The sequence below is a fragment of the Vulpes vulpes genome, chromosome 9 (genome assembly GCF_048418805.1).
Source record: "Vulpes vulpes isolate BD-2025 chromosome 9, VulVul3, whole genome shotgun sequence".
NCBI classification, from domain to species: domain Eukaryota; kingdom Metazoa; phylum Chordata; class Mammalia; order Carnivora; family Canidae; genus Vulpes; species Vulpes vulpes.
In genome coordinates this window covers 107,346,672-107,360,668 of record NC_132788.1, presented here as the reverse complement: position 1 = coordinate 107,360,668, position 13,997 = coordinate 107,346,672, and the positions used below count along the sequence as shown (strand labels likewise).

Below are 13,997 nucleotides of genomic sequence, written 5' to 3'. Positions count from 1 at the left end.
CTAAACCTGTGCGCCACCCAGGGATCCCGAGCTTAATTTTTTAATTGTGGTTAAATTCACAGAACGTCAAATGTACAGTTAGTGGCATTAAGTACGTTCACTCTGTCGTGCAACCTGTCCATGTAGAACATTTCTGTTGCCCTAAAAAGAAGCCCCATCACCATTAGTGGTCACCTCCACCCCTCCCCCGGCCCCCCAGCCCCTTTCAGGTCCGTGGACGAGACCATCCTGGACATGTCACCCACATGGACTCACACCCCGTGGGGCCTCCTGTGTCTGGTCCCCTCCCTGAGCATCATGGGCTCGGGGTCCGTCCCCAGGGTGGTGCATGTGGGCACCTTGCACCTGCTCGCGGCCAAGGGATGTGCCCGCGTGTGGATGGACGGCATTTTGGGTATCGGCTCATTTGCTGATGAGCTGTTCCCAGTTTGGGCTGTTGTAGACCAGGACCAAGCCACCATGCATTCACGCACAAGAGTTTTTTTGTTTTTGTTTTTTTTTTGTTTGTTTGTTTGTTTGTTTGCCTTATTCATATCACATGGTGCCCACTGCCCATACGGACCATACGTCCCAGGAGGGCAGCCACTTGCGTCTGTCTCGTTCCCACGGTGTCCGCAGGGCCCAGCTCAGAACTAGACACTGGAGGCCCTTGGTTAATGATTGTTGAGTAAGTGAATCGTGTCTGTGGGGGCCTCAGGGGACACAAGAGGCCTGCTCCGGGCTGAGGTCAGCCAGGGCTCCCGCCCTCTTGGAGCGAACCCACATCCACATCCACAAAACGGGTCCCAGCCACCCCAGGCCAGAGAGGAGGGTCCGTCTTCCTTTGCATTATAGGCAGGAGCGGTTCTAGGGACCCTGGGGACTTTAATGGCTGCAGGTGGACCCTCCCTTCAGCCCCCGCTGTCGGGCCAGGCTCCGGGCTGGGCACTAGGGGACACCCGGGGACCTGGGCACGCAGAACCCCAGCCTCACGGAGCTCCCTGTCTGGAGAGGGATAGATAACAGGCTGCACTGCTGATGGCATAATAAGTGACGGGAAGCAGGCAAGCCAGCCCCTCCTGGGCTGTAGGCTCTTATCTCCCAGCTGCCCAGGTGGCATTTCCAAGATGAGAGAGCACGAGGCTCAGGGATGAGAAGGGACTTGCCCAGGATTATATCCCCAGTGGCAGCGGAGGCAAGATTCGCACCTGGGTCCGGCCTCTTCCTCCATTTCGCCGCAGGGCTGCAGAGGGTGGACAGGGTGACCCCCAAACCCCCAGAGTCTGGGTAGCCCATGGTGTCAAGGAAGGAAACAGACCCGGTGACCCCTGTCTTCTCCCTGTTGCAGACACCACCGACTTCCAGGAGAGCTTTGTCACCTCCGGTGTGTTCAGTGTCACTGAGCTCATCCAAGTGTCCCGGAGTGAGTGTCCCTGCCTGCCCTGTGCTGGGATGGGAAGAGGGGAGGGACTCACGCAGGGGAGGGGCGCCAGAGGGGGAGGGGGACTCTGAGAGAGAAGGGGCCCCCCGGGAGAGGGGAGGAGCCCCTGCCCATCCCCCTGCCCCACTCCCCTCTGTCACCAAGCCAAGGTTCCTAGCAAGGGCAGCATCCAGGCCCTCCCTGGAGCCCAAGGTCAGGGCAGCACACTCCTCCCCAGGAAACAGACTCCACATGCTGCCTGGAGGGTGCTGGAAAACCCTCTGCCCCTGTATCCCCTCCCGGGGCCTCCCCCACACCCCCAGGAGACCCCAAAGGGCCCCCCCGTCTCTGCCTCCTGTCCCCTTACCTTCCTAGCAGGCCCTGACACCCCCGTCCAAGCTCCACCCCAGGGAGTTGTGGGCACCGTCCTGCCTCAACCCCGACCGTCAGCCTCCCAGTCTGCGTCAGCAGAGCCGGGCCTCTCTGGCTGCCTTCGGTCTCCTGATCCATAGACTAAGGACAGTTTCAGCCAAATTAGGAACCAGGCCAGTTAGGGAAGGGGTTCCCTTTCGGACTGGCCAGCCCCCGGATGGCTCTCCCCACCGTCCCGGGCAGAGTGCAGCCCTGGGCCTTGCGCCCTGCTCACCCTGCTCTCTCTCGCCCCCCGCAGCACCCGTGGTGACTGGAACAGGACCCAACTTCTCCCTGGGCGAGCTGCAGGGACACCTGGCCTACGATCTGAATCCAGCCAGCACAGGCATGAGAAGAACGCTACCCAGCACCTCCTCCAGCGGGTACGTGGCCTGGTCGCCCTCTGAGCATTTACCACCAGCCCCCCCCACCCCCCCCTCCCCCCCCCCCCCCCCCGGCCGTCCCAGCCCCCTGGTTCATTCCCCTCCTTGCCTGCTTGCAAGGCCCACGTGGTAAACTCCTACTTATCCTTCAAAACCCAGCCCCGAGGCCTGCTTTCCCCCGACCCGACACCCCGGTCAGAGTCCCCGTCCACGGTCCCCCGAGACCCCAAGAGAACGCGGACACTGGTTCCCGCGGAGATGCGCTGTGCTGGCGTGGGCTTCCCCATCTGTGAAATGGGACCGTGGTCCCGAGGTTGACGGTGGGCCCGGTGACTAGCCAGGCCCCCAGCGTTATAGTCCGCAGCCCGCTGACGCTGGGCCCCCCGCTGCCTCGGGCCTCGCGCGTCCCATCCGAGCAATGGGCAGGTGGAGGCAGGCGGAGGCAGGCGCTCACGCCTCCCGCTGGAAGCTCGGGGCTCCCGCGACGTCTCGCGATAGCGCCCTGCCCTCTAGGGACCGGAAGTTAGCGCAGCCTGCCCCACGCCCTCGCGTCTCCGTGGTAACCGGCCCGCGCTCTCCTTCCCCCTCCCTTCAGGAGCAAGCGGCACAAATCGGGCTCGATGGAGGAGGACGTGGACACGAGCCCCGGCGGCGATTACTACACCTCGCCCAGCTCTCCCACGAGTAGCAGCCGCAACTGGACTGAGGACATGGAAGGAGGTGGGGCTGGCGGGGGGCGGGGGGCGGAGCCGGGTGACCGCGGCGGGGACTACGTGTTCCGGCAGGCACTGCGCGGGCGCCGGGGAGCCGGAAGCCCGGGGGCTGGAGCCGCGGAGCCTCCTGGGAGTTGTAGTCGCGCGGGCGGCTCCCCGCTGCAAGTCCGAGCTGGGGTTCCCGAGCGGTCGGGTTTGGCTGCGTGCAGGGAGGGCGCAGAGTCGTCGCGGTGTGGTTCGTCTCCGCGGGCTGCAGCGCGGACTCGGGTGGCCTCGGGTCAGCAGGGCGCTGAGCCCCGGGGTCGGCCCAGACCCTCCTCTAGCGGGTCCCCTCTGCCTGCGTGCTCGTGTTCCTGCGGGTTCCCATCTCCCGGCCGAGCCCCCGCTTCTCTGTCGGCGCCCTTCCCGGGAAAGTTGCGTCTTCCCGCTGCCGATCGGGGCCCTATCCGTTTCCGTGGGCTCTCTTGGGGCGGCGCTGGCTCCCCAGGAACACCCCCCCCCCCGCCCCAGAGACTTCCCTCCCGTGGGGGCCCGTCTCCACCGCGCGTGTCCTCCAAGAGCCCGAGGCTCTGCTCTGCAGCGGGGCGGCCTCAGGGATGCTCGGGACCTGGTGCACGGGGCGCGCCCCTCACCCCCCCCGACCCCCCCCCCCCCCCCCCCGCCTGACCCAGGGCACAGAGTCCCTGGAGACGCCCAGATCCTCAGCGGGACCCGTCCCCACATTTCAGAAGCATCACTGTGTGCAGATGACCCCTTGTCAAGGGGTCGCCCTACTGATGGGCCAGGGGTTGCCAACCTGGACTCTGGGGCGCTCGCCCACTGCTCTGAGCCTGTTTCCTCTCAGTACCTGCAGGACCCATCTAAGGTCGTGGGGACTAAGCGAGTTAGTGCATTTGGTGTCCCTAAAACAGGTCTGGCACGTGATACATACCCAGTAAACCTTAGGATTTGTTTACTTGTTCCCTCCCCCTTTGTCCTCCCTCCATATCCCCCAAGAGCCAGCTTTCTTATAAAGCTGTCTATACAGAGTGCCCTGCCTACAGGATTCCTGGAAAGCAGCGTAAGATTACAGTTAAGAAGGCAGGTTTGGATGCCAGAGAGACGTGGGTTCGAAATCCAGCGCTGCCATTGGCTCGCTGTGTGGGCTGCGTAACTTTGGGTAGGTGGCTCCACTTTTCTGGGGCTCAATTTCCTTAAGTCCAAGATGGGATGGATGAACTGACTCTTCTGTCCCGGAGCTGGAAGGAGGCAATGGTACAACGTGCCTAAAGCAACTCTCTGGCTCATGATACGTGCCCAGGACACAGGAGAGTTCATTGTTTGTGTCTTTATAAAATTACCGTCTCTATGAGTTGGTCTCTAAGACATCTGGTTGTGACATTCACGCCCGAGGGGCCCTCCTCCTTCCATTGTGTTGGCGTCCAGAGCAGGTACCCAATTTTGGGAGGATCTGTCTATTATAGGCTCTAATTTATGAGTCAGAGTGTCTCTGTGGTTCTGTCTCTGTGGGTTCCCCATTTGTCAGGTTTGCCTGTGTAAAGATCCTATATTTAATAAGCTTTACGCTTAATTGTGAGAAACAGAAAACCCAAGAGGACAGGGTATTTCTCTCAAAAGTAAATGTTCCACCATCAGCAACCCTGAACGTGTGTGGTGTGCGGGACTTAGGCTCCTGGCTTAGGCTCCAGTGAATGTGGTTTTCGTTCCCATCTTGTGGTCCAAGAAAACTGTTGGAGCTCCAGCCATCACGTCTGCTTTCCAGCCAGCGGGAAAGAAGGGTCAAGTCTGAGCATGTCCTCGCCCTCTAAGTATAGAATAATTCTCGGGAAAAAAATAATAATAATTCTCGGAAGATGCACCGCTTACCTCTTCTGCTTATTTCTGTGCCCACCGCTCCCTGCCCCCGAGTTGGTCATATGGCCACACTCTGCCACAAGGGACTCTGAGAAATGTGGCCTTATTTTCGGCAAGCGTGTGCCCAGCTCAAGGGGAAAGGCTCTGTGACTAAGGAGGAAGGGTAGAGCAGATGTTGGGAGACCGTTACCTTCTGCCCCAGCGTTTACCATCGGGGACCCCAAAAGCATGTGTCCTCAGCTCTGTGATCGACGGGGCTACATCTGCGTATAGAGCGGATGCTCTTTGGAGGTGGGGGACAGCCCCGGTGAGGTGGCCACAGCAGCCCCGAGAGGAAAAGTTATAGCCCTGGGTTTGTGGATAAGAAAAAGAGGAGGGAGGAGTGGAAGTAAAAAAACCTAGCTTTCAATGCAGGAAGCTCAGAAAGAAAAAAAATTAAAAGGAAGGAAATGTTCGAGAGAGTCAGCGGAGCTCCGGAGCTCTGTCTGAACTTCCTGCCTCGAGCATGAAGTGGCAGCAGCCTGGGGGGGGGCGGGGGGAGGACAAGGAGGAAGCCCACGCCCCGCTTCTGGTGCGCCAAGGGGAACCACCCAGCCTCCTCGGGAGGAAACTTCAGGGGGGATCTGTCCCCTCTCGCGTCCATTGGTTGCCTCTGGTGATGGCAAGCTCGCTTCCGCTGGCGGGGGCTCTCCGCCTGCACCCCAGCCCTGTGTCTGTCTACGCCCTGCAGGTGCTCGCAGCCTGGGGGAAGATGGACGTGGATGCTCCCCCTCCTCTTCCTTTCCCTCCTCCCTCCCCTCCCCCTCCGGTCTCCTCCTCCCTCCCCCCACTTTCCCCTCCTCCTGGCTCCCTCCAGCTTCCTGTCTAGACAGCCCCCAATTAGCTGCTCATTAATGGGGTTAAGCTGATTAGAGCACTCTCTCCCTTCCTCTGCTCTGGCCACAAGGGCAGTGCTCAGCTAACCACCCCCCTCAGCATCCACACTCCCCTCCCTGGGAAGGGCGGAGGCCTGGGGGTGGGGGTCGTGGGAGGGCCCCCCCCAGGCAGCATCCCGCAGCCACGGCTCTCAGGCCCTGGCCCTCTGTGCCCCATGAGGAGCTCCTTTTCTCCTGCTGGCCACCCCCTCCCGAAGGCTTCCCTGATTACCCCCCACGGGAGCCAGGGAGAGGGCACCCTCTGCTCAGCCGCCAGAGTGCTTGGTTCTTGCTGCTTCTGCGCCCCCCACCCTCCCATGCAGGTATATCTGGGCTGAAGCAGGCAGCTCCCTTCTCTCACCCGGGGGGCTTCTGGTAGAACTCGGGGCGTGGGAGGGGGCCCAAGCGTGGGGTGTCTGCTCCAGCATCCTGGGCTGGTGACCTCCCATCAGGCCCCAGTGCCCCCATCCGTGAAGTGGGGTGACTCCTGTAAGCCCAGCTTGGGGCAGCTGTGAGCAGGACAGCCTTCCGGGGCCAGGCCAACATCAGGACATCTGCGTGTCACAGCTCAGGGGAGGGGTGGGGCTGGGCATGCTGCTCAGCCCCCACCGTGCCCTGGGCGCCCCTGTGGACAGTGACCGGGTCCCACGTCCCCAGGACTGCGGGGGCATCATGTGTGCTTCATGCACTTGCACACGCCACAGCAGGTTGCGTGCTCAGGCGGGGTGGGGGGTATCCTCACATGGGAGGCAGGCCTGGTGCTCGGATGGGGACACGGGCATGTGTGTCGAGCAGAACCATGGCTGCTCGGATCCCGGGGTGGAGGATACGTGGACGTCATCCTAACCCAATGGCAGCTGCTCACACGGGCGCGTGGTAGGCACGTGGGTCGAACCAGCAAGGGATATGCAGGTGCGGGGCTCACACCCAGGGCCTCGTGGGGAGCACGCGGGGCTGTTCTTTCTTGCGGGGGCCAGGCTCCCCCCTCCCTCCCCCAGGCCCCATCTCAGGAAGCTCTAGAACACCTGTAGAGAGGCGGTGGGCCAGGGTCCAGCCAGGCTGTTTCCATCCAGGACAGGCTGTTCTAGGAAATCCTCCAAAGTGAGCGTCTGCCGGCCCTAACCTCCTTCCCACCACAGCCCCATGGGAGCAGGGAGCCTGTGGCCCCCCCCCCACACGTGCCCACAGCCTCCAGGGCTGGCCTCCTTCCCTGCCCGCCGCCCCCCCCCCCCGCCCCCCGGCCCACCAGCTCCTTGTTCCTGGAGAGCTTGGCCCCCGGGCCTGTTGGTCCTGCTGACCCTGTTGACCCTGCTGACCCAGGTCCCCTCATACACTCACCCACAGCGCGTGATCGGGGCCACCAGCCAGGGTTCGTAGTAGCAAAACCATCCGACTGCCCCAGGGGCCGTCGGGGGGCATAGGGCTCCCGGGTCTGGCTCACCACCAGTGCGGCTTGGGAGGGACCCCGAGAGGCAGGACCCAGCAGGGTGGTTGGGGGAACATGGTGCAGGACTGGGCTGGGGGGGCTCGCGCCACAGGAGACCCCAGCCTCGGAGGACGGCAGCCGCTCTCAGCAGAGCAACTCTGCCCTGGGACACCCGCGGTTGTCACCCTGGGGGGCTCCTGGGATGGGGAGAGGATGCGGGCAATATGCTTCCCAGCCTGCATGGAACATCCCCCCCACACATGGGGATGACCCGCCCTGATGTCAGCGGTGCTGGTCGGAAGGAAGCACACCCCCCTCATGTTCCTCTGTGGGTCTCAGTGGGTGCGTTTCTCCCTAAGATACATATTATTTTTACGTAAGTGATCTCTAAGCACGTCCACCTGCAGGCGCCACGGCCCTGAGATCCCGCTCCTGGGCTCTGCACTAGCCATCCTCCGCCCTCACATCTGGGGCTCAGCAGGGGTGGGGTGCAGGGGGCTCGCCTGTGTGTGGAGGGTCCCCATGTGGCCAGCTGCAGCGTGATCTGTCCCCGTCCGTGCCCCGGTGTCTGCTGCGTCCGTGCGCGCCCATTTCACAGCGTGCATTCGTGGGGGACGGTGCCAGGGGCCGGGCTGGAGGCCCCTCTGCAGGGCATCCCCGCGCCCTGGTCTCAGGGCCCCAGGGCTCTATCTCCCTTCGTGCCCACGGTGGCTGGGAGAGGGGAAGGCGAGGCTCTGCCTGCAGCCGGGTGACCCTCTGGCTCCTCCCACGCAGGCATCTCGTCCCCAGTGAAGAAGACAGAGATGGACAAGTCACCTTTCCACAGCCCGTCTCCCCAGGACTCACCTCGCCTCTCCAGCTTCACGCAGCACCACCGGCCTGTCATTGCTGTGCACAGCGGTGAGCCCTGGGCCCCAGGCAGGGAGGCAGGCCGGGCCCTCTCAGCAGGCCGCCCTCGGCCGGGGAAGCCCCATACGCCATCCAACAGACGGTCCTTGCTGTCGCCCCCCGCCAGGCAGCAAAACCTGGAGGCGTCCCTGTGCAGAGCACCTGGCCCTGACTCAGTCTCTTGGGCCTCGGTTTCCCCTTCTGTACAGGAAGGAGGTACAGTCTGGGCTTGTCCCCAGCCAGCTCCCTTTATCTCACACTCCACCTCCCACAGGGTTGGGAGGCCCCAGAAGGAGGGCGACACTCCCAACGCAGGGCTGGGGACACACACAAGGCCACACAGGGCTACCATGTGGACAGGAGGCTGCATACGTAGCTGGGGGGGGCGGGGGGGGCGTCTCCAGCAACCGCAGGGCATGCACTGAGCTGATCACGGTGCCCCTGGCACTCCGTTTGTTTGCCTGTCGGTTGGGGTACATAGACGTGTCCCCCCACACACACCACCCCCAGGACTGACTTCAGGACCGCATGAGCTAAATCCAGGGAATGTCGCTGGTCACCCCGTTGTTATGGCGATAACGGTTTAGTCCCGCACGAGGGCAGACACACGTACCGGAGGCCGGCAAAAATCAGAGCAGTGCAGAGGTTTGGACCAGCCCGTGGCGCCCGTTGTTATAAATAAGGTGTCGCGGGTGCGTGGCCGTGTCCATCCGTTTACACATCGCCTGTGCGGCTTTGAGGCTGCGGTGGCAAAGTCAGGTGCTTGCAAGAGACCCTGGGGCCTGAAAAGCCAAAAATACTTACTATTTGGCCAGGAGCTAGAGAGAGGGGGAGGGGAGTGAGCGGGAGAGTAGAACAGAAGCAGGACTGCCTTTGGGGGTGATGGAAATGTTCTAGAATTACAAAGCGAATATATTAAAAGTCACTAGATTGTTTAGAGAAAAGAAAAAAAGCAAATAGTACCCGGGCAGGTCACTCACCTGCAAACTGGGGCGAGGCGCCCACACTCCGCCCCCCGGGGACGGATGCCGAGCCCACGACACTCAGGGGGGAGCCAGACACAGGACGCCCCACGGGGTGTGAGTCCATGTGTGTGACACATGCAGGACAGGCTCATCCATGGGCAGGAAGGGGGCTCGGGGTGGGGGGTGACAGCTGCTGGGGATGGGGTTGCTCTTCGGGATGATAAGAATGTCCTGAAAAACACTAGTGGAGGTTGCACAGTCCCAAGAATGTGCTAGAATTGCCTACGGGACGTGTGCATTGTCTCCGGAAAGAGAGCCAGCCGAGCCCCGGGTTGGGGTTGGGCTGTGGGGCCAGACTGTCCCCAGTTCTGCCACCACCTTGCTGTGTGGCCTGGGGCGGGCGACATGACCTCTGAGAGCCACCGAGTCACCCTGTTTTCAAAACCAAAAACAAAACCCGGGTCCCCCGGGGGGCTCATCCATTGAGCGTCTGACTCTTGATCTCAGCTCAGGTCTCCATCTCGGGGTCGTGAGTTCAAGCCCTCCGTTGGGCTCCACGCTGGGTGTGGAGTCTACTTAAGAAACAAAGAACAAAAAAATAAGAGGGTGCTATGGCACCCCGGCGGGCTCACGGTGCAGGTAAGCCCGCTTGGTGAACGGGGGACAGCCGGGCCCCGGTGACGGGACTGCTGGGTCTCGCTGTGCCATCGGGACTGAGCCGCTCAGCTCACCGCCGCTCCCGTCTCCGCAGGGATTGCCCGGAGCCCTCACCCCTCCTCGGCGCTGCACTTCCCCACCACGTCCATCCTGCCCCAGACGGCCTCCACCTACTTCCCGCACACGGCCATCCGCTACCCGCCTCACCTCAACCCCCAGGACCCGCTCAAAGATCTCGTGTCGCTGGCCTGTGACCCGGCCAGCCAGCAGCCTGGACCGGTGAGTCTGGGGGGCTGGGGCCTCCCCTCTTGGCCCACGCGCGGCTCTGGGTGACCTCGCGGGGGCCCCGGCGCGTCCCTCGGCCGTCCCCGGGCGGCGCTCCGCCAGGCAGCCTCCGTCTCACGCGGTTTCTAGACGGCAGGTCCGCGCCCTGAGCCCCGAGTGCTCGGAGCCGGGTCAGAAGTCAGGCCCTTCCGGGCGTCGGAATTGACAGCACACGTCTTCCCCCGCATCACACGTGGCCCTGTGGCCGCAGCTTGGCCCTCTGGGTGCGAGGAGCTTGTTGCGTCTTGGAGCCGCGGGCGAGGTGGTGGACGCCGCGTCCCCGTCGCGAGTGAGGGGGGTGCAGACCCGCCCCGGGGTCGGCTGCGGTTTCGGATGAGGTGACAGCTCTGGAAGGAAAGCAGACGGGTAGAGAGTGGCCTCAGGAGGAGACGCAGGGTCCCCGGGATGCTGCCACAGGCGGGCGGGCGTCAGCGGCCCCACCGACTCGCCCTGGTCCCGCCAAGCCCGCCGTCCCCCGCAGGACGCGGACGGCAGCCCGAGGCAGAGGGCGCCCGCCGCCTTAACCACCTGTCTCTCTGTTCCTCCCAGTTAAATGGAAGTGGTCAGCTCAAAATGTCCAGTCACTGCCTTTCCGCTCAGATGCTGGCACCCCCGCCCCCTGGGCTGCCGCGGCTGGCGCTCCCCCCTGCCACCAAACCCACCTCCGAGGGAGGAAGCACGTCGCCGACCTCGCCCTGTAAGCACTCGGGAAGCGGTGCCCGTGGCAGGGCGGGCGTCCCTGAGGGGCCCCCTCCCCTCCCCTCCCCGACTGCTGGGGTCAGGGGCTCAGGCCTGGCCTGCCTGGTACCGGTGAGTTTGGTGGGTCCCCAGACAGAAGCCTGGGGGGCCACGTGGTCGGGCCCACGTGGGGCCAAGGCAGCCTTAGGGAGTGGCAGGCGAGGGCCAGGGGGGCGTCTGGGGTCACCGTGCATCCGCTCCCAGCCTCCAAGCCTCCTCCGTGCAAAAGGCAGGTGGCAGTAGGTCAAGACCTCAAACTGGTGGCCGTGGGGGCAGGCGCAGCCCCCAGATGCCTTTTGTCTGTAGAAGATGAGAATCTGTTGTCTTAGAGTCAGGACAGGTCATGTGAAAATCCCGGGGTTCTGGGTTCTTGGCAAAAAGGCAAGCACGACGGCCGTGTTCCTGCTGGTGAGCCCGGCTGGGCCACGCCTCTCAATGGGACAGTCCCCACCTGCCCACCTGACCCTAGAAGGCCTTGAGTTGACTGCCTCGCCTTCTAGAACTTTCCACCCGCTGGATACATGGTTTCCAGAGGACAGCTCGCGGGCCCCCTGCAGTCTGGGACTTGGCTCCCAGGTGCTCCAGCCTCTCCCTGGACCCGGTGCAGGCTCGGGTGGGCTGTCCCCGCTCCTCCAGGCCGCCTCACTCCGGGCCGCCGGCCTCCAGGTGTCCCCCAAGGCCATCTCAGTTGGTGCCTCCCCAAGTGGATGATCTCAGGGACCCCCCCCCCACCCTGGGCTCTCAGTCTGCCCCTCACATGCTGGGTTTCCCTCTCCCTTTGTCCCAAATGCGGTTCCTCACCGCACCTGAGCAGGGGTGCTGGCAGCCTGCCCCCTGCCCCGCAGGCGCACCCCCTGCCCCCCGCATCCCGGACCAGCCAGGACGCAGGGCGGCAGCTGCACGAGCACACGAGCTTTCTCTGTGGCACGAGGTACTGGGTTTGAATCCTGTCCCTGCGGATTCTCAGCTGTAGAATGGGACGGTCACAGGTCCCCGAGCGCCGGGTGGTGGGGAGCAGGCGAGGAGCTAGATCGGGGTGGGGGGGACACGGGCGCCGCGCCAGGCGCAGGGTAGGGAGCCAGGACGCTGGACGGGGCACCGCCACTGCTCGCTGGGCTGTAAAATGGGAAGAGTCCTCACGTCTGCTAGATGGAGGCCTGTGCAGGCTGGTGGGGTCGGGGCCCGTGAAGCCCCCCCACGCCCAGGTTATGACAGCACATACTGCCCGCCCCTACCAGGGCCCCCGCGCCCCCCACGCACCCCCCCCCCCGGCTGATGCCGCCCCCGGCCTTCCTGAGGCCTCCCCACCACCCCCGGCAGCCCCGGGCCGCGGATCCCTCACTGGCCCACAAGACGGAACTGGCGGGCCGACGACCTAACCGTAAACGTAAACATAAAGATGAACGCGTGTGTGCCTGCGCGTGCGTGTCTGCGAACACCCGGCCCTCCCGTGCAGCTGCGAGAGGAAAATTAATAAATAACGCGCCCTCAATAATTCATGGTGCCCGCGCGGGATGCGGGCCGCGGAGCAGGACGGGGCAGGCAGCGGAGCTTCCTGAATAATTCACAGGCGGTTTCTGGTTATGAATCTTTCATCTCGTGCCTTCCCTCTCAGCAGATGCCCCGCCTGTGTGACCCCAGGGCCCGGCACTGTGGGCTTTCCGGGGTGCCCGGATCGGCGGGGGACGGGGGGGCGCAGCAAGCTTGGAGGCGTCGGGCGCTGGGTGCAAAGGCCCGGCTGTGTGACCCTGGGCAGCGGCCACCCTCTCTGGGTGCTCCCGCGCACCCCCTCGCTAACGGGCTCTCGGTCTCTCTCATCCCTGCAGCCTACTCTACGCCCGGCACGTCCCCTGCAAACCGTTCCTTTGTGGGATTAGGACCAAGGGATCCAGCGGGCATTTATCAGGCACAGGTAGGGGCCGAGAGGCCGGCTGGGGGGGAGGGGGGCAGGGCAGAGGGGCCCGCCTGGGTGCGCAGGGAGAGGCCGGCCTGCCGGTCCCGTGCCACCCCTCCAGCCGCACCCCTGGCACAGTGGCCGCTGAGTGTGGCAGGGGTCCAGCTTCCCATACCCTTCCAGGGCCTCGAGCCCGCGCCGGGGAGGTGGTACGGCCGCCAACCCTGCCTGCCGCTTCCCAGCGGGAGGCGCTCCGGGCCGGGCAGAGCGGCTGCCAGGCCGGGCCTGTTACCACGCCAGGCCCATTTGTACCAATGGGAAGACTGAGGCCCGCCGAGGCGAGGGGGTTTGCCCAGGATCACACAGCACGTCAGCCCGAGCTTACAGCCCCCAGCCTTCGTCCCCAGAAAGGGGGCAGAGGGTAGCGGTGGACTCTAGGACTCCAGGGGCAGGAGGGAAACTGAGGCAGCCCCTGGCCCCCCCCCCCCCCCGTCGCCCAGAAAGGGGCAGAGGGTAGCAGTGGACTCTAGGACTCCAGGGGCAGGTGGGGAAACTGAGGCAGCCCCTGGGCCCCCCCCCGCCCCCCGGGGTGGGAGGGGCCTCCCAGTGGAGCATGTGCATCTCCCCCATGCTGGAGAGCAGAGCAGCAGAGGCACGGCTGGGGAACTGCAGCTGAGCACTGGGGTGAGGGGGGGAGCGGCCAAGGACAAGAGCAGGAGGCCCAGAGAGGAGGAGCGGTTGCCTGAGGTCGCACAGCAGCGGAGGGCAGAGCCCCGATGGTCCAGAACTAAGACTCGGGGCTGCCAGCTTCCCGCAGGGTCGGGGTCTGAGTCCAGGCCGCACGCTGGCCCTGGGAGCGTGTTGGCAGCCGGGGGCTGGGGCCCGGAGTCCCTGCTCCCCACTGCGGTGCGTGTTGGGGAGGGGGGTTGTAGTGCGGGTTTGTGGGACCCATGGGCTGCAGCCGGCCCCCCCCCCCCGTAGCTGCGGGCAGGTTTTTTGCAGCCGAGGCCGTGGGCAGGGATGGGGAGGAGCTGAGGAGCTGGCCACGTCCCCCATCGTCCCCCATCGTCACCCATCGTCAGCTAAAACCCAGTCAGCTGGGGGCCCTCCGGGGTCCAGCTTGCTGCTGGCAGCTCACGGGGCTGCGGGCTCTGGGGAGGCCTGGCCTGTACCGGGCTGCTTCACCCACGGAATGCCCGTCTCGTCTTCTGGCCTTGGACGCCTCCCGGGGGTGCTCCTGCAGGGACCAGTTTAGCTGAAAGGCACCAAAAGGCAGAGCGGCTGCCCACGTGCCCTTGCAAACCCCGGGGAGGAGGTGTGCGTGGCCGCGCTCCGGCCGGGGCCCAGACAGGAGTCGCTTGGTCAGGCTCCCCCAGCAAGCTGGGGCGACTCCAGGACTCCCCACTCTGGGTCTGGGGTACCCCATGGCAC

The 13,997-nt window shown here is 64.3% G+C and overlaps 1 protein-coding gene across 7 annotated transcripts in view; it reads left to right on the top strand.

The window, feature by feature from the left end:
* NFIC (nuclear factor I C) overlaps window positions 1–13,997 on the top strand; it is a 65,039-nt gene that overhangs the window by 42,001 nt on the left and 9,041 nt on the right. For 3 of the 7 annotated variants that reach the window (XM_072721812.1, XM_026019414.2, XM_026019413.2), the window contains exons 4-10: window positions 1,328–1,402; window positions 2,070–2,193; window positions 2,789–2,913; window positions 7,875–8,000; window positions 9,705–9,889; window positions 10,484–10,631; window positions 12,499–12,584. In XM_072721812.1, the coding sequence (XP_072577913.1) occupies window positions 1,328–1,402; window positions 2,070–2,193; window positions 2,789–2,913; window positions 7,875–8,000; window positions 9,705–9,889; window positions 10,484–10,631; window positions 12,499–12,584 (869 nt within the window). The remainder of the gene's footprint in view (window positions 1–1,327; window positions 1,403–2,069; window positions 2,194–2,788; window positions 2,914–7,874; window positions 8,001–9,704; window positions 9,890–10,483; window positions 10,632–12,498; window positions 12,585–13,997) is intronic. The other 4 variants (XM_072721811.1, XM_026019417.2, XM_026019415.2 and 1 more) reach the window with 2 other exon arrangements.